At 40.0% G+C, this 19,904-nt stretch overlaps 1 protein-coding gene across 2 annotated transcripts in view; it reads right to left on the reverse strand.

The window, feature by feature from the left end:
* The window catches only part of PLD5 (phospholipase D family member 5), a 405,904-nt gene that overhangs the window by 145,125 nt on the left and 240,875 nt on the right, over nt 1-19,904 (reverse strand). Inside the window, exon 4 of one of the 2 annotated variants that reach the window (XM_062211388.1) lies at nt 18,806-18,917. In XM_062211388.1, the coding sequence (XP_062067372.1) occupies nt 18,806-18,917 (112 nt within the window). Of the gene's footprint in view, nt 1-18,805; nt 18,918-19,904 lie in introns of those variants that run through there. The other variant, XM_062211389.1, reaches the window with a different exon arrangement.

The raw sequence follows: 19,904 nt of genomic DNA on the forward strand, positions 1-19,904 counted from the left end.
TCCCAGTTGCTCCTCTTCCAGTCCAGCTCTCTGCTGTGGCCCAGGAAGGCAGCGGAGGATGGCCCAAGTGCTTGGGCCCTGCACCTGCATGGGAAACCAGGAGGAAGCACCTGGCTCCAGGCTTTGGATTGGTGCAGCACACCAGCCATAGCAGCCATCTGGGGAGTGAACTAAGGGAGGGAAGACCTTTCTCTCTCTCTCTCTCTCTCTCTCTCTCTCTCTCTCTCTCTCTCTCTCTCACTGTCTAACTGTGAATGACCCAGGATTTACAGCCTCACAAAATGTTAAATTTTACTAAACTGTTCTACAAAAATATTTAGTTTCCTTTTGTAGTTGCTGGTCAGACCCAACCGCACTTTTTGGAGCACTTAATCTTGGCATCAGTAAAGCATTCCCACAGATGTCTTAACCTGTAGACCTAGCTCTGATGGGTAGAAAATCCCTAAGAGTTACAAATCTTTAAAAAGTCCTGACTACACATTCAATTCAAACACCTAAAAATTAAGGAGCACAAATAAAACATCTGAACACAATGTTCTTTTCTTACACCAACTGTCATTCCCAGCTGATGAATGACCTTTTTCAAGTCTTATCAGAAGGAAACTTCTAGGTGACTTTCTAGACTTGACAACATGATTATATGGGCATGCATGAATGACAAATATGGTGAGTTGCTAAAATCTGTGTTGATTATGGTAAGCAAATTGTCTGGAGTTAAATGGAAATTCTGAAGCTTAAAAACACACAACACTACTATTTCAAATTTCACAGAAAGGTTTCTTTGGGTATTATGCACAACAAAAGGAAATATTAGTAAATTTTCAGTCTGTAGACCATATCCACAGAGGAATATTAGAGAAAAATACAATTATTACATAACAATACTTCTTGAAAAACAAAATTCTAGCTGAATTTCTAATCAGACTAAGATGAGTATCAAATGCAACTTAAGAACTTAACCTCATATTACTCCCAAAATGTTATTTATTCTATAACCATAAACTAAATCATATGAAACTCCATTCAGCTTATGAACAAGTTCTGTCAATACTGATTATGTTAGGAGCCTCAAAATTACTACAAGTATAGCACCATGCTGTTACTTTCCTAACAACATATATGGCACTCCTGTTTTTCAGAATTGAACCACTATAATTTAACTGGTATAGATTAGGAAAAGAAAAAAGAAGAAATATTTTAGAGAAGGTTAATGAAAAAGATAAGCTCAAATTACACTCCAGGAAAATAAAACCGGAGTGAAGGTGTTACTGAAGCTTTGTCAATACTGCCCTTCCCAAAGTGAAGTTATGAACAACTTTTACTTGGTCGTAATTACAGGAAATTCACTCAAGGGACAGAGCAGCATAGACTTCGTTTGCGCTGGTTGGCATTTGCCTTCTCATCAGCTTTGCTTTGTGAGCAATTAGATTCATTCATCAGGCTCTTTGTTGAGTATAACAGCCTCAAATCAAGCCCAACTGTTCTGTGCCGTGTGTGGGGACTCGGTGGTGCACACTCCTTGGGGAGAGCTGAAGCCTGGCTCACCGGGAAAGCACAGAGCCATTCCCAAGCCTGTCAGGATGAGTTAGAGCCCATCTCTGCACACATCCTCCTCAGAACCACATGAAAGATTTAGTCTCTGCTGGTAGTTTTAACTCATTCTCATCCAATATTTATGTGTTGGCATTTTCAGCTGAGAAGTCCTCAGGAGACGAGGAAATCTCCCAGACAGAAGGGAGTGGGCATGTGGAGTTGTCTTTACGCCACACACCCCTAGTGCAGACCCGGCAGGACTCAGCACTGCAGCCCCTGAACACACAGACCGTGCTTATGGAGCAATAGGACTTCCCTCCTTCCTGCCTTGTCTTCACAGCATTTCCCCTTTTATAACATATGCCCCCCACTTTTTGAAAAATGTTTTATTACAGTACCTGCCATGTGTCAGGTGCCGGGTTAAACACTTTCTATGAATTATTTCATTGGCCTTCAGAACACCCTGATGCAACAGCATTATTAGGCCAATGCAAGAAGACAGAAGACTGCTAATCCTCCGCCTTGCGGCGCCGGCACACCGGGTTCTAGTCCCGGTTGGGGCGCCGGATTCTATCCCGGTTGCCCCTCTTCCAGGCCAGCTCTCTGCTATGGCCCGGGAAGGCAGTGGAGGATGGCCCAAGTCCTTGGGCCCTGCACCCGCATGGGAGACCAGGAGAAGCACCTGGCTCCTGGCTCCTGGCTTCGGATCAGCAATGCGATGCGCCAGCCGCAGCGGCCATTGGAGGGTGAACCAACGGTAAAAAGGAAGACCTTTCTCTCTGTCTCTCTCACTCACTATCCACTCTGCCTGTCAAAAAAAAAAAAAAAAAAAAGACTGAAGTTTTCAGAGATTAAATAACTCACAGTGGTCACACAAGTGGTACAGCGAGGGACATATTCCCACTTTCCAGTCTGAACTTTTGTCTTACACCTCAGGCTTGTATGGAAAAGATACCACACACACAGGAAGCAGAACCAAATCACTCATATTCTCGTTGTTCAAAGGGAACCTCTACTAACACTTGGGTAGATCTTTCACATATATAAAAGTAGACTATCCTTAGACAAAAATGAAACAAAAGTAGCTTCTGCTTTGTAGACTTTTGCTTTCCACTTAGCAACAGAATCTGAACATTTCCCCACAACATGATTTTTGGAGGCTGGTGGGAATATTCCACCATGCAAAATGTTCACACTGTTTAAGAACTATGCTTTCAGTGTACATCTTTGTCCATAATAGATGTGAACCTAGCACTGAGCAGCTGCCGTAGCAACCTGAGGGCAATGGACCTGGAGAACGAGGGGCTGGCTGCAGCGGGCTCTCAGCCCAGTTGAGGCCTCCCTCTGCTGAGGTCATGACCATCCAAGGTAGGAACCTCAGTATGACTCATAGCAAGCAGCTCTGGTCTGGTTGTTCTTATCATGGTGCTAAAGCTATTATTATAGCGCATACTGAACTATATTTATCTTTGGTTCTGTATTTTTTCAAATTAATTAATTTATTTGAATGTCAGAGTTATATAGAGAGAAGGAGATATGGAGAGAGAACTTTCATTTGTTGGTTTACTTCCCAGATGACTGCAACAGCCAGGCCAGGGCTGAGCCAGAAGCCAGGACTTCATCCAAGTCTCCCACATGGGTGACAGGGACCCGGACACTTGGGCCATCTTCTGCTGCTTTTTTCAAGCCATTAGTGGGGAGCTGGATGGGAAGCGGAGCAGCCAGGACATGAACTGGTGCCCATATGGGATGCTGACATAGCTTTACTCACTATGCCACAATGCTGGCCTCTGGTTCAATTTGGTTATTATGCAGTTACTTTACATTTATTAGTTATTTTACATTTTGTCCCACATTTACTTTGAATGTACCCTTTCCTCAGGAGGAACTATGTCTGATTTATTAGTTTAATAATTCTCCAATATAAGGTTATCTTCACACTCCCTTGAATATGATTTGAATGTGTTCCCTCCAAATATTGGTATTGAAACTCAAAGGTCAACCTGATAGTAGTAACAGGTTGTGCCTTTAAGAAGTGATCAGGCCATGAGGGCCCCTCCCTCATGAATGGGGTTAAGTACTTTGATCAGGGACTTGAAAGAAGTAGGTCCTCTCTTTCCTCGTCTATCTTCTGCCATGGGATAACATGGTTTAAAAGCCCTCCACCCCCAGGTACCAGCACCTTCATGTTTCACTTCCCAGCTTCAAAAATGGTTAGAAAAGGATTTCCTCTTCTGCATAAGTGATCTCCTTTCAGATAGTCTGTTATAGAAGTACAAAATGGACTAAGACACCTTCAAGCCCTCTTTCAAAGAGAGCTGGGAGAAAGTCAGCAGAAAACTACAGGGAGGCCAGTCAACCATTAATCTTCTTCAAGTTTTGCTGAGAAGGAAATCACGTGGTGCCTCTGCCTGCGTCTGGGTTAATTAGCCATTGGGATGAATGGAGAACTTGGAACCTCAACAAAGCAAGGACTCATGCTCTTCTACGAATGACTCCCTACCCCATGCTCCGGCTGGGCAAACGACCACGTGGAAAAGCACATTCAGTTAATTCTCCTTATTAACAGGGACTTATTAAAAGAACAGAAACACATACCGAAGTAGTTTGAATACAGAAACTCTTAAAATGACATTTTCAATGCCATTTTCAAATGGCATTTTTTGTAATCTCCTTTTAAAATGGTATTTTTTTATTAGGAGAAAGAAACTATGGAAAAATAAGAATTACATAGGATTTTATACTTTAAAATGATAGTTCTATTATTTAATTCACATACTATTTGAGAATCATCTCACATTTTAAGTATAGGAAACACCTTCTTAGTACAGCTCTCTTAGTACAAAAAATATTGTTCCTTCACTAGCCTTTAGATGTTTATTAAGTCAGATAAAATTGTTTAACTCTTAAATATTTCTTGATTTTAAACTTAACAATATTCTAGGTTACCTAATTTATAAATATCAAGACTCTGATATCTGGGAAATCTGAAAGGTGGCCTATGGGATGCCTCCCATATCACAGCTTGAGCTGTTCATCTAACAAACATTTATTTATTACCCACATGAGCCAGACATCAAGTTCTCATGCTTTCTTCTCTGGGAGCAAAGCCTAGAAGTAGAAACGAGTGTTACAGTGTGGGGAATACTCAGAGAGGGAAGCCCTGGGATAAGTGCACACTGACTGACTAGGAGCCCAGGGCTCAGCCTGAAGTATGTCAGAGGCTTTTTAGGGAGACCCTAATGATGGGACTGGAAGATCTCTGGGCTGCACTTTGAAGGGTTTCTTTTATATGATGACCAATCCTGTCTCACACTTATGCTATTATTTACTTAATTATATTTAAATGAACTTAATTTTTATTTCAAGATTATTTATTTGTGTGTGTGTGTATGAAAGAGAGAGAAAGAGCGAGTGCTATCTGCTGGTTCACTCCACAAACATCTACAATAGCCTGGCTGAAGCCAAGAGCCAGGGATACAATCCAGGTGTCTCACATGGGTGCCAGGAACCTAATTATTTAACACACCACCACTACCCCCAACAGTCTTCATTTGCAGGAAGCTGGAAGTAGGAGCTAGAGCTGGGAATGGGACCCAGATACTCCACTGTGGGATGCAGGTGTCTTAACCACTAAGTTAAATGCTTACTCTCTGATTCATTATTTTTTAATTTAGTTTTATACTAAGTATTAATATTCATAAACCAGTGTCTGCTGTACCAGTGTTTTTTATTCTAAAACATATAAAATAATGCATTCAAATGAAAAATTCAGCAATACCTAAACTCAGTTTATGCATACCCAATGGCATAGGTGCTCTACATTAGAATGTTATTACTAAAGGTCACAGCAAGGAAAAGATATGGCAGTTTCCTGGGTTTTAGGAATATCATTCCTAAGAGATCTATCATTCCTGGAGAACAGAGTGTTAAGTCAGACTGGTGTCAGGAAGGATTGTTAGGATATAATTTGCAATCATTCATGAGAGAAACAATAAAGGCCTCAGTCGAAGTGACTGGGAGGAAGAGAATTACCTCCAGAGATTTAACAATTGTACATTTATGAGAACTGCAGACTTGATTTTACAGGTTAGAGAAAAATAGAAGCCAAGGAAAATTCTAGGTTTCCTTTGAGACATGTGTAAGGACTGTCATGTCATAGAACTTGAAGAAGTGCTTTGAGGGCAGTGTGGTATAAGAATACTGGATAAATTTCAGTCCAGGGTTCAGACCAAACAATGTTTGGTATTACAGGTGATGAATGACACCATAGAAAGGGGATGAACAGAAGAGAAGGAGAGGGAAGAAAAGAGAATAAACCATTGATTGGGGAAAAGATAGAATACTCTAAATCAGCAGACTGAGAAAGTGGGGCCAGAGACACAGAAAAGATATCGAGAGTGGACAGTGTCAGAGGAAATCGCAGAACAAACAGCTCCAAGGAAAAGAGCAATGCATGGTATTCAATGCTGCCGAATGGTCATGTGATACAAGGTCTGAAACAGCCCCATGGAGCTTCACACACACAAGTCTCCGGCGACTTTGACAAGGTAGACTCAGGGGAGTTAGGAAAGAAGCCAGCAAAATGGCAGGACAGGAGGGGCAGCAGCCTGAGGGATGTTGCTGATTTCATCTTCCCTTTGCTCTCGTTGACTTGAGTATGTCTGCATGTTGGAGGGAGACAGCCATTTACAAAGCAAAGTGTAGCACTCTTCATGAGAGGGGACTATTGAATGAGATCCTCGAGAAAAGGGGCAGGTGACTGGCTTAGCAGTTAAGCTGCCACTTGGGACACTGCATATCAGAGTACCTGGGTTCTAGGCCCAGCTCTGCTCTCCATTCCAAAAAGACTTAGCAGAGCTCCGAGGACTGGAATACTAGTCAATGAAAAGGGGGGAGTTGGAATCACCAGGTATAAGAGAGGGACAGGAGATAGTTCAAAAAGTGAAAGAAAAAAAACCACAATATGGAAAGGAGAAAGACATAGAAATAATGGGGTATTGTGAAGGTTCCTGCTGAGCAATCTGCTGGAAACAGAAATGGAGATGTGCATCTTATACAATATACAGTATTGACTTATACAATATACAGTATTGACTGAAAAAAAAAAGAAAGTGCGATTAGGATATCCATCTGTAAGACAGGGGAATAGGGATACAGAAGCAATCTCATTCACTCATGCATATGGTGAATATTCTGTTTGGCAGCTCCAAGCAAGAGAGGAACTGCTCAAAGAGTAGAAACCAAGAGGAAAATCTCTCAACTCCTTCAGATCACAGATCTCAGAAGGTCCCACAAAGGGACCTGAACAGTAAGCCAGCTGGTAAGGCCGAGGATCACCAGAAGGGCTTTCAGAGAGGTTATCACTTACTCCTTTATTTCCATCTGTGCCTTCCATTCTCTGCGATTATTATTTTTTTATTTTTTATTTAGTAAATATAAATTTCCAAAGTACAGTTTATGGATTACATCTGCACTTATTATTAAAGAACTTCCTCCCCAGATTCCAGCATTCCCAGAATAGAAATGCATAAAAGCCACTGCTGCACTGAATAGACAAAATTCTATAATGTATATAATTTCCTTGAGGATGTCATGCATGTCAAGGTTCCTAGACATTAGGATAAAAATAAGGGGTGGGAGTTGTGGCACAGTGGGTTAAGCTACCACTGGCTGCCTATATACAATAATGCATTGCCTGGGATGAGTCCCACCTCTGCTTCAGGGGCAACTCCCTGTTAATGCACCTGAGAGGCAGCAGGTAAGATGTCAAGTACTAGGATCCCTGCCACCCCCAGGGGAGACACAGATGGAATTCCAGGCTCTGAAGTTTGGCATGGTCCAGCCGCAGTTGTTGTGGCCACTTGGAGAGGGAATCAGCAGATGGAAGCTCAATATCTCTCTAGCTCGCTCACTCCCACTCTGCCTTTCAAATAAATAAAAGTAAATAGAAAATTTTAAGAGTATCAAAATAAAGCATCTGGCTCACATTTCTATGTTTTAGAGCACATGGATTAGGGGTAACTATATTATCTCCATCAGGTGAACCCTTCAGGAAGGTTTAAACACATTGAAATGTTGTCCTAAACTGGGAGGCTCTTAGAAGAGAGATGGAAAACATGAACTGAGTAGTACTGGTGTCTTCAGCTTGACAAGCCCCACCCCAAACTGGAGGCAGCAAGAGTTATTGCCTAATCATAAAGGCAAGTGAACTTGCTGCATTTCAAAAATGTTTGGTAACATACAGTTAGAACTGAGGCCTTCCTTTCATGAGTAAATCACAGGACTTGCCATGTGCTGCAGGGGCAGAAACCAATACACTCTGGACTAAGAGGTGCTGAACAAACACCAGAAAAACACACCTGGATAAATCAAGACAATGGCTGTAGTGAAAGCCATTTATTAACCGTTTATCATGCACTAGGCACCTGCACTTGGTTTCTTTTAAATTTTTATTTATTTTCATTTTATTTGTGAGAGAGAGTGAGGGCGAGAGGTATCTTCCACCGCTAGTTCCTTCCTCAGTGCCTGCAACAGCCAGGACTGGGCCAGGTTGAAGCGAGGAGCCAAGAACTCAATATGGGTCTGTCTCCCACAAGGGTGGAAGGTACCAAGTACCAGAGCCATCATTGCTGCCTCCCAAGGCTGCATTAGAAGGAAGCTGCACCAGGAGCAGAAGAACCAGGGCTTGAACCAGGCATTCCAATATGACAGACAAACCAAGCAGCAACTTAACCTCTGTGCCAAATATCTGTCCCAAGATGTTTTTATCTACATTACCTAATTTAATTCTCATAGCTCTGAGGGAGGTCATTATTATTTCATTTTACTGAAAAGGACACTAAGGCTCAGAGAAATAAGAAACTTGCCTAAAGTTGCATCACAGAAAAGACAGATCCAGAAATTTAGTGCTTGTCTATGACACATAATTATGCTAATTATAATTAAAGCTTTATGTGTCCAAACAGGCCAAGTAACTTTTTTTTTTTTTTGCCAAATATTTTGGTATGCTACGAAGGAAAGTTGGACACGAATTCCTTGCAATGAATCTTGACTTCTGTGAACAAAACCAAGATACCAGCCTTCAAGCACTGAAGCATGAGTCCAAGTGGCATTCACTCTGAGAAGATGTGAACGAAAGCAAAGTCTGATGGAAAAAACATGCCTGGGTGACAGCAAGGACACCCCAGCTTTTGTCTGGGCTATTATCAGAGCAGGTTCAATAGGAGACAGCCTCATCAGCTTCCTGCCCGCAGTTTTCCACTCCGTGATGGCTATTAGGACAGTCTTTCATAGGGACAACAAAAGACTCTCTGAAATCATCAGGTTCCTTATCAAGGGCAAGCTTTTAGATGGTGGAAATGAAAGCTAGAATAACACAAAACTTACTATAGGAAAAGAATTAAAATATATTGATTGATGCTACATTAAATTAACATACCCAAGTAGAATTAGAGTTAGGAATAAATTATAAAGCAGTAAGACCTACATAAAATATAAAGCTTCAAGAAGCATAAAAGTCAAATTAGACTCCATTGATTTGGTGTAAGCAGTTCAAAAATTACCTTGTGAAATCTACAGGTCAAAATTGGGGCAGATTGCATTAAAATTTGCACATGCTCAGATCTAGGAATATATTTTCCTGTTAGGTATTGTTAAGCCTAATCCATGAACATGAAAACAAAAACATGGCTTACCAATGATGAATAAGTATAATTTTTTTGGTACTGAAATCAGCAATAACAAGAATCTTGCTTAGCATCTGACAAAGGAACAGACCATATTCCCTGGTTTTACTCATGCAGCCAAAAGAAGACTAAACAGAATAATTAAAAACTGGAAGGTCATCAAGAAGAATACGAGGGCTTTCATTTTAAATATTAAAATTAGGACTTAAATGAACCAAGTTTGTCACAAGTAAATGCCAATTAAATGCCTAGTGTTCATTCTATGCTTTGTGAATTCACAAACCAAATGAACTGAAGATGCCCAGCCAGTACTAATTAGGAGCCTGTGCTGTGGGTTATTCACCACCATGGGTAGGGTTCTGCCTAATTAGCTCACTCGCATGGCCTATACTGCTAATGAAGGCAAGTCCCAAGTGTCAGTTTTACTGAAACCAAAGACTGAGTCTGAGACAGTTAAGCAGCGCATTCACGACCCTGGTCACAAAGGAAGCCAGTGAAGGGTGAAGCAGAGGGCTGAGCACAGCCACAGCAGCGGAGAGTTCCCACAAAGGGCATGTTTTGCTTGGTCTCCGCAAGCAAAGGGTGAAAAATGAAGCAATGTGGGTAAAAAGTAAACTAGAACTTTACTTTTTTTATTTGCTGTAAGTACTTGATTTCCTCCAATTGCTCTAGACAATCTATCACCTGAGTTATCTTCTCTTTAATACATTGCTGTCACTTCGATCCCCTAAAGCAAAGGACATATTTGCCCATGATGAGGGAACTGAGAGACCCCAATGGTCTTTTGGGAGGGCTTTATCATCACAGAGCTGCAAGGTGACTCATTTGCAGAATTTTAAAATCTCACAGGGAGAAGACTGGTACCCTTCTTTTTCTTTCTCCATGCCCCTATCCTGCAACAGTCAATATGTCCTATGAAATTCATGTGTTGAAATTTCATCTTCACTACACTGGTATGAAGACAGGCAGCTTTGGGGAAGCGATGAAGTCATCAGTGGATTGGGGTCTTACAGAGGGGCTGGAGGAACCCAGCTTACACTTTTGCCCCTGGCTCTCATCGGCCATGTGGGGACATGGTATTCCTCCCATGGGCAGGAGGCGGCAACAAGGAAGCAGAGACCAGGCCCTTATAAAGCAGTGTAAGAACTCTGACCTTTTCATGCCCTGTTATGTTTACCACTGAGTGTTTTATATACCAACTCTCATGACTGCCTCCTCTCTTTGCATTTGGATTGCAAATTGCAGTGTACCTGGAAATGTGATTTCTGACATCATCTCTGTGTACCTTAGGAGATTCTCTACTCCAGTGTATTTCAGGATTCTGATTGCATTATGCTGCTTTCCAGTAGATGCTGCATATAAAAAATTTATTTGCATAAATGGCTTTCCATTTCAGGTGATACAGAAGTTTCTTTCTGTGTTTATTATTTGAATAGAAACACTTCCTATCTCTGAATGTGTTAGCCATCAAGGGTTCTGTTAAAAATACCCCTGTGTCTTTTAAAAACAAGAACAGCCCGAATTCTCCAAAAATGACATTCACTGAATATGGTCACTATGCTACAAATAAGACCTGTTGTAATAGGTCTGGTCTAGAATCTATCCCTCTCAGTGTGGTATTAGGAATGGTCAGCTTTAATTTGTTCGAGTTGATGGTTCAAAACTGAATTTTCTAATTTATCATTTGTCATCCTGCCCCAAACACTCAGGATTCACTTTGTAACACGTCTGACAGTGGGATGAATATTCTGATTACTCTAGACCAGGAGGCAAGTTGTGACAGTTGTCATTGCATGCCTGGCAGCATGTCGGGGCTCTGAGAGTTTCTTGATATTCAGTCAACAAATCAGTTAAGGATCTTTTGAGAGAGGTGGATGAGACCTGGCTCCTGTCTGAATAGCTTCCTTTGACATTCTCTAGCAAACGTCAAAAACAAGCAAAATGAAACTCTGATTAAAGGAAAGGAGAAGATAGTGGAGCATTGTGTCTCATGAAGTTCCACAGCACCATCAAGAGTGTTGAATGGAAAACATGGCCATCGACAACCGATGAAAAAAGTGATTCAGAAAAGCTGGACTTTGTGTAGATGTTTCAGGAATCCCTTTGTCAATTTATTCCACTTTATCAGGCTTCTCCAACAAACTGTGAACTGTCTCCCGTCTTCTTTGAAGCTCAGCCTGTTGGCACAGGACAGATGTTCAGGGACGGCTTGTTGAATAAATAATAATAAATAATAAAGGAAAAGAAGATGGTAAGACCAATCAAGGAAACAAGACAAAGGCTAGAGGGGAAACATCATGGGTAAGGTGTAAAGGTGAACTTTGAGGATGGGACTGTGGCGTAATGGGTAGAACTGCCACATGCAGCGTCAGCATCCCATATGGGTGCTGGTTCAAATCTCAGCTGCTCCACTTCCAATCCAGCTCTCTGCTATGGCGTGGGAAAGCAGTAAAAGATGGCCCAAGTCCTTGGGCCCCTGCACCAGCATAGGAGACCTGGAAGAAGCTCCTGGCTCCTGGCTTCGGATCGGCGCCGCTCCTGCCATCGCAGCCAGTTGGGGAGTGAACCAGTGGATGGAAGATTGTCTCTCTCTCTCTCTGCCTCTCCTTCTCTCTTTGTGTAATTCTGACTTTCAAATAAATAAATAAATCTCTTTAAAATGTTTTTTTTTTAAAAAAGTGGACTTTGAAGGATGAAAACATACTTACAAATTGACAAAGGGGAAAGGGAGTATTCCAGACAGAGGGAAACACATATTCCAGGAGACAGAACCCAGAAAAAGAATGCTATATTTGGGAAATCATAGCTGGCTTTCAAATATCTGGAACATCACTGACAGTAAATAGTGTGGATCAGAATGAAGAGGGAACCTGCGTGTTTTTAAATGCTTTTTCTAAGGAACGTGGACATCACATTTAGGCCACTGATTATAAATTCTTTGTGCTTTATTATGCTAGTCATTCTATGAAAGGATTATTATCCAGCCATGAATAAATAAAAGCTTGGCTTTTCTCAAACAGAAATGTATATTTTCTGACTTCACATTTAAAAAAAAAATTTGCTAGACTACTGGGGCCTTAAATATTAGTCATATTATAGAAAATACATAGAATTACTATGTTTTTACCGACAAAAATAATTCTTAATTATAAGCTTTATTGCAACAACAACTCTAAAATGCAAAGACAGGTATTATTGATAAATAATATCAATATAAGTAACATATTTAACCAGAAACTAAAATGCTATTAGTAGTATAAGATATTCAGTAATACCACTGTGACGTTACCTGTGCCAGGTTTGGTGAGGAGTGAGGTATACAGGCATTTACTGGGAGGTGAAAGAATTGTTATCATTAATCTTAGTGAGCCAAATGGCGGCAGCAGATGGCGCACCCTCCTTGAAAATGGATAGGATAAAGGAAGCAGAGAATTTCAACAACACTACATCTTATTTAGCTTGACTTTGAGGCCTACCACTCAAGATCACATATTAGCTGATGAAAAATCATTTCAATATTTCTACTTTCAGCTCAGATGAAGTGGTTTTTAGAATAACTCTCTGGATGAGACTACCGTAAGAGCCGATAAACGCAAAAACAAAAATATAAAGCTGCATAAAGGCATTAAGAATTCTCAAGATTTGTAAAGCAAATCTATTTCTACAAACTAAAATTACAAAGTAATATTCTATAAATTTCAAATGGCTGAAATCTTAGAGTATATTTTGTGACCAAAGTAAAAATATTAATAAAACAGAACAATCCCCCAAATCTTGATCAAATATTGATCCAAATGGAAATCAAGGATGGGATTTTCACGTAGCCCATGGTTCAAAGCAGAAATTGCCGTGGAAATCAGAATATTTTCTTACACTAAAAATAAGTCAGAAATTTATGTCATATTAACAGGTTAAGAGATGCAGCTAAACTAGTACTAAGAGGGAATATTGTAACCTCTCATTTCAAGAAGAGAGTCAATATTTTCTATGTTTACCTACAGAGTGAATGAAATTCTAACAAAAATTTAAGCAGTTTTGTGACAGAGTACTGAAATTTGAAGTAAGATCCAAGAATAACTAAAGCAATTTTAGCTTCATCTTGCTATCAAACATAAAAATTAAGTCCAGACCTAAACAAACTGAAATCTGAAAGACAAAATAATATAGCATACAGATCAGAAGAAATGAAACCATTATCATGGCCTTATAATGACAAATATCTTTTCTACAGAATGCAATAGGCACCAAAATAAAAAAAATAATAAATCAGATTTTATTAAAATTAAGAACTTCTATTTATCCAGAAACTTAATTAGAACAGTTAAAAGAAGTCTCACATGGGAGATGTGATATATATATATATATATATATACACACACACACACACACACATATAAACTCACACATATATGACAAAGGATTCAAATTCAGAATATTAATTAATAATGGTCCAATAAGACAAAAAACCTAAAATACCAATGGTCAAAATACTTGAATGGCCACTTTATTAAAGAAGATATGGTAAATACACATAAAATATGTTCAACATCATGAATATCATGAGGAGCCGTCAAGAAAATGAAAACTAAAGGGACAATATGATACAAAGTCACCAGAACAGCCGAAAACAAAAAAAAGAGTGTCAAATTCTGTGAGGGTATGAGTCAAATCCAAGATGCAAAGTTCATATACTGCTGACAGAAGCCTGTATGATACAGCCTATGTGATGTCAGCAATTCTAGCCCTGGGTAAACAGGCAACATACATTTTTACATGAAAACAGCAAAATGGCATGAAGAATACTTACTAGGAAATTCCAAGATGGTGGAATAGGAAGGGAGCTTCCTGCTCTAGGGTAGGAGGGTAGGAGAAGACAGTTTTTTTTATTTTTATTTTTTTTTTTTTTAAGGTGCAGGGAGAGTGCAATCTCAAGCAAGAGTGGGGGAGAAAACTACAGTGGAAATTCAACAGAAGGAAGCCATGTGGATCTACGTGGAGGGTGTGGACACACAGCAGAAGCACAGACACAACTCAGGACCCTAGCAGCTGAGAGTCTGAGTGCCAGCTTTGGAGACTGAGGTGAGACCAGGCTGCAGCAAAGCCACTGGTAATACAGCTGTTAGGGGAGCCTGGTGTGAGTCTGGCCTAGAATCCTGTAGAGGACAGGGTACCTTGACAATCTAGAGGAAAGGAAGGGGTGCCGTTTTGAACATATGTAACAGCTGTGCCAGCTCATGTCCGCATGTCCAGCAACCAGCCGAGAGGAGATGCAGGAGTCTGGCTGGGAAAATAGATGGGGGCTTGGCACCCATGTAGGACTGTGAGATACTCCCAGTCTCCCAACACATCGTGGGCTCTGGGCTCAAACTGCCTTGGCATGGCGCCCATAGGCAGCTGGCTCTGGGAGCATCTCCACCTCTCTGTGGATACGACAGACTAGCCGGGGAGAGTGGATCATTGGCATCCCATGACTGTGGGATCCTGTTGTGCTGAGGCTGTGGGAACACTGGGACTGCATGGCAGGGTGCAGGGTGTAGCTTGGTCTCTGCACAGTCACCGTGAGCAGCTCCACATGCACAGAGCTCCCTGACAGTCTGGGGTGCGTTATTACAACAAGATCCGAGCTCACACTGAGGACCACACAGATTTTTTTGTGGTTCTTATGGCAGCGCAGATGAATATTGCGCCCACTGGACCTAGCGCCAGGGCATTGGTTGCCTTGGAGGAGAACTAACTTCAATTCTTTTAATAAGCTATTCAAAACAATTGAAATGGAGGGAACCCTCCCAAACTCCTTCTATGAAGTCAGCATCACCTTAATTCCTAAGCCATAAAAAGATAACAGAGAAACAGGACCAGAGAAACAGAACTATTGACCAACTTCCTTGATGAACATGGACACAAAAATCCTCAACAAAATATTAGCCAATCTAATCCAGCAACACATCAGAAAGATCAACCACCTGAACCAAATGAGATTTATCCCTGGTATGCAGGGATGCTTCAACATTTGCAAATCAATCAATGTGAAACATCACATCAGCAAATTGAGGAAAAGAACCATGTAATTATCTCAATAGACGCACAGAAAACATTTGATAAAATACAAAAACCTTTCATGGTGAAAACTTAAGCAAATTGGGTATTGCCCTTCATTGTATATATGATACTCATCAGGCACACTCACACACATACATGGTTTAGGTGGTGGTGTTAGTTGGTAATGAATACTTTGTAGATCTCTTTATTAGTGTGTGGAGATCAGATGATGGGAGTGGATGGTGATATGGCTTGAATTAAGTATTAAAGACCTGCAATAAGGCAGTGGATATCTTGTGTCATACCTAAGAGTGAGCAAGATGGAGGGGCAGATGTAAAGAGTGAAGGTTGGAGTTTAGTTTCGGACATGAGTGACTGGGCAGATAGCTATTCAGGGAAAGGGACAGCTGTTGCTGTTATTGTTGGGGAGAGGAAGAAGACAAGCTAAGTCAATACATCACGCTGAGATGTTCATGAAGCACACTGGTGGAGATGCACCATAGGTGAAATTAGGGAAACCGATTAGTAAAACTTTTTTAATTTCTCTGGATTTAAAGATGGCAATTGGTATTCAAAAGCATCCTAACTTGAAGCCAAATTTTGAGATTTGGGAACAAGGTTTGCCTTTCTGACACCTGGATCAAGGAGAAACAGGAGATCTGGAACATCACCCAGCCACAAAGGGCTCTGTGGCCCTGAGCTAACTACCTCATATTTCTAGCCTGCTGAGCCCTTGCTGGATCTACACCTGCACTAAATGCTTACCAACTATTGGGAGGCCCCACTTTTACCATTTTTCACATTACATTTCATTAGCTTCAATATTCAGTAATTCTCTCAAGTTTTACTGCTACTTATTTTTTGTGGATTAATTTTAGATAAAACTTCTGGAATTTTAGTAAAAAGCTAAATTCCCCCTAAAAATTTAAATGACAACATAAATAAGCTTAAATACCTTAAACCAGGTATTCAAACACAGACTTAAAAGAGTGCCATAAAATATTATTTATAAACAGCACTACTATCAGGGCCAGTGCTGTGACTTGGTATGCTAAACCTCCACCTGTGGTGCCAGCATCCCATATGGGTACTGGTTCCTGTCCCAGCTGCTCCTCTTCCAATCCATCTCTCTGCTATGGCCTGGAAAAGGAGTGGAAGATGGCCCATGTTCTTGGGCCACTGAACCCACCTGGGGAGACCTGGAAGAAGCTCCTGGCTCCAGATCAGCCCAGCTCCAGCTGCTGCAGCCATTTTTGGAGTGAACCAGTGGATGGAAGATCTTTCTCTCTGCCTCTCCCTTGCTCTGTCTATAATTCTACCTCTCAAATACATAAATAAAATCTTTAAAAATAGGCCGGCACCGCGGCTCACTAGGCTAATCCTCTGCCTGTGGCGTCGGCACCCTGGGTTCTAGTCCCGTTTGGGGCACTGGATTCTTTCCCAGTTGTGCCTCTTCCAGTCCAGCTCTCTGTTGTGGCCTGGGAAGCCAGTGGAGGATGGTCCAAGTGCTTGGGCCCTGCATCCGCATGGGAGACCAGGAGGAAGCACCTGGTTCCTGGTTTTGGATTGGCGCAGCACGCTGGCCGTAGCAGCCATAATAAATGTATTAAATTATAAGAGTGTTTATTTTTTTCAAAAGGAAAATAGGAAATAGCAATGTGAAATGCAAGACCTGTTTACTGCTCTACTACAGAAAAGGAAAAATCATTTGCTTTCTAATTTTAGTAAGAACTCTTATTATCAACAGATTAAGGTGTAGTAGTACACAGGTATATATGTGATTGCATTGTGCGAGCTTAGAAATGTAAATGTTTCCTTTTCTCTATCAATGACTATAACAAAGCTTTAATTCACTGTTCATAATAGAAATGCAAACCAGAATTTTACCCTTAAATTTAAAAGCTAGAGTGTATTATCTGTTTAGAGTAACCAAATATGCAGCAACACCTAATAAAGTCTACTATGTCCTTTAATACCCCCTAGTTTTAAGTTTTGGTTGAGTTCACAAGACTGATCATGGCCTATTGCTCATAGATGTACAGTCAATAAGTGATATAATTATCAGGTTCCCTACCTTATTCCTAACTCATCTTCTGTTTCACATCAAACTCAAAGCAGATGTAAGAATGCTCCATGAGAAAAATCACTTGCAAATATAGGCACCCTCAGTTAACTACAGTAATGTATTCTTGAAAATATGCTGGATAATGAATTCTCAGATAGTAGGAACCCAGTTTCACATTTTTAAACGGGAAAAATAAAAATACATATCTAAGCCCTGCGGATTGTATTTACCAATCCTCTGAAGTAGGCATTTTCTGGCTTCTCTAAAAACACTGTGCTGTAATAGTTTTCAGACCCACAGATAGCTCCTAAGTTTTTTCTACTTCCCTATGCGTAGAAAACAATGTTCTGCGGGGTGATGGATATATGTGTGGCCAAGCTTATGTCTTCTACATGATTACGTCTTTCAATACACTTTGTCACTTCCAACTTTTCTTCTTCAATAGGAAAAGCAACTTGGACTTCCTCACTCACTTCATAGTCTCTTCTATTTTTAGAAGTTAATAATATAGGCAAGATGAGAAGAAAAAGGCACAGTATGTCTAAATAGCAAAAACATGAGATGTAGTCATCAGGTAAAACGCCAAAGCTCAATGAGGCCAGTGTCTGGACCCTCTCTTCCTTTCAAAGCTTCTACATCTCACTAGTTCGCACGTGCCTAGTCTTGTTAGAGCCTTCCAGTTCAGATAGTAAATTCCAGGTAAACATTTGTATAAATCATTAAAAACTATTTGGAAATGAGAATTCAGTTCAGTTGGAGAAGATTATGCCCAATCAGTTATTTTATGGGGTGACCATTTGGAGTAGCAGTTAAAATACCACTTGGGGATGCCTTCATCCCATATCACAGCACTTGTGTTTAAGTCTAGGTTGCACTTCTGATCCAGCTTCCCGCTGATGTGTATCTCTATCTCTCTTTGTTTGCCTTTCAAGTAAATATACATCAGTAAAAGTTTTCTTTAAAAAAAGTTATTTCAGAATTATTCTCTATATTCAACAGATTATGATATAAACAGCAAAGTGGCAATATAAATGAAATTCGTCTGTGGAGTTACCTTAAAATTTGTGAGTCAGGCTATACTAAATAGACTCCTAGACCTGCCTATATTCTTTCAAAAAATACATAGCATGAGGAGGATTTTTTGGGGGAGAAAGATAAAAATAGAAATTCAGTGTTTGCTAAGATCCAGCTGTTACTCAAATCACATCACTTAAACATTCAGAGAGGGAAAATTCTTCTTTCTAGTTAATTGTCATTTTCTAGTCAGATTACTTTGCAAAAATTAATATGCAAAAATACTATTTTTAAAATCCCAGTAGCATTAATTAATTAGTTCCTTAATTTAAAGGCTATAATTGAGCTATTTTTCAAAGGAGAAATAAGAACTGTACCAAGTAAAATGTGGTATTATCTTAAGTAAAATTAAAGATATTTTAATAGAATGCCCATTGATAAAGTAGCATATTAACCTTGGTCTTACCCTTTAATTTCAAGGCTTCTAATACCTTTGAATCAGCTGTTACATCACTCACTAGCTTGATTTCAATATCTTGAGAGGTCAATTGTAGCAACTTTTCAAAAAGACGTTGACCCTGGGAAAAATATTCAGAAACAAAGAAAATCAGAAATACTGATTTAAAATGTTTACCATTTTAAACAGATGTACGTAAACTCATTAAAAATTAAAGCATTCAAATTTTAAAAGGTAAGTACTTGCATAACTGATACCCAAGATTCATAAACTTCTTTCCAAAGTGTTTATATAGAATAGATGCACTAACTATTCTGCCTTGTACTGCACAGTTCAGCAATCACTACAATAATAAATTCAAAGCTATAATGCAAATCCACCCTTTTATTCTTACAGCTATAGTTATCTACACATGAAGAGGCAGTGGAGAATATTAAACAGTTGCATTTGGGTCCAAAGAGATCTGGATTCCAGCTGGTTTTCCAATTTACAAGCTATGTTTCTTAATCTTACTAATCTTCCATTTCTCCCTCTGTAAAACACACATTAATATTTCCTTCACGTGGCTTTTGTGAGATTAAAGGAGTTAATAGTAGCTATCCTTTGAGCACTAGCTATTAAAGGGGGAATTAAGATTATTAATCTGTGGTTTACCTGAACTCATCTTGTTTAAACTTCTCTTACTGAATTTGACCAATGTTCTGCCTAAAAATACCTGAAGTGAAATATAAAGGTTTTCCGTACAAAATTTTAACAAGTATATGATTTTTATAGCTTTAATCTTCTGGATTCTCTGGTTAATGGGAGTCCCTAGTCGTTACATTATGCCATGGGAGTGGATTGGAGAGTCAGCAGATTTATTCTCCTCTGTGAATTTTTATAAACTCTCTCTCCCTATAAAAGGGAACTAGTCTTCTTTCACTGATTTTCCAGTTCTTTGCTACTGGGCCATAAACACAAATGCCTGTAGGGGCCAGACTGGCCATTATGCTTTGTTCTCAAAGGCACAGAGAGGCAAAGTCTCATTTTACTTTGATAAAAAGAAACTATTAACATTTACTATACAGAAAGGATGTGGTGGGGCCTGTGCTGTGGCACAATGGTTTAA

This window comes from Lepus europaeus, chromosome 14, assembly GCF_033115175.1.
Source record: "Lepus europaeus isolate LE1 chromosome 14, mLepTim1.pri, whole genome shotgun sequence".
Classification (NCBI taxonomy): Eukaryota; Metazoa; Chordata; class Mammalia; order Lagomorpha; family Leporidae; genus Lepus; species Lepus europaeus.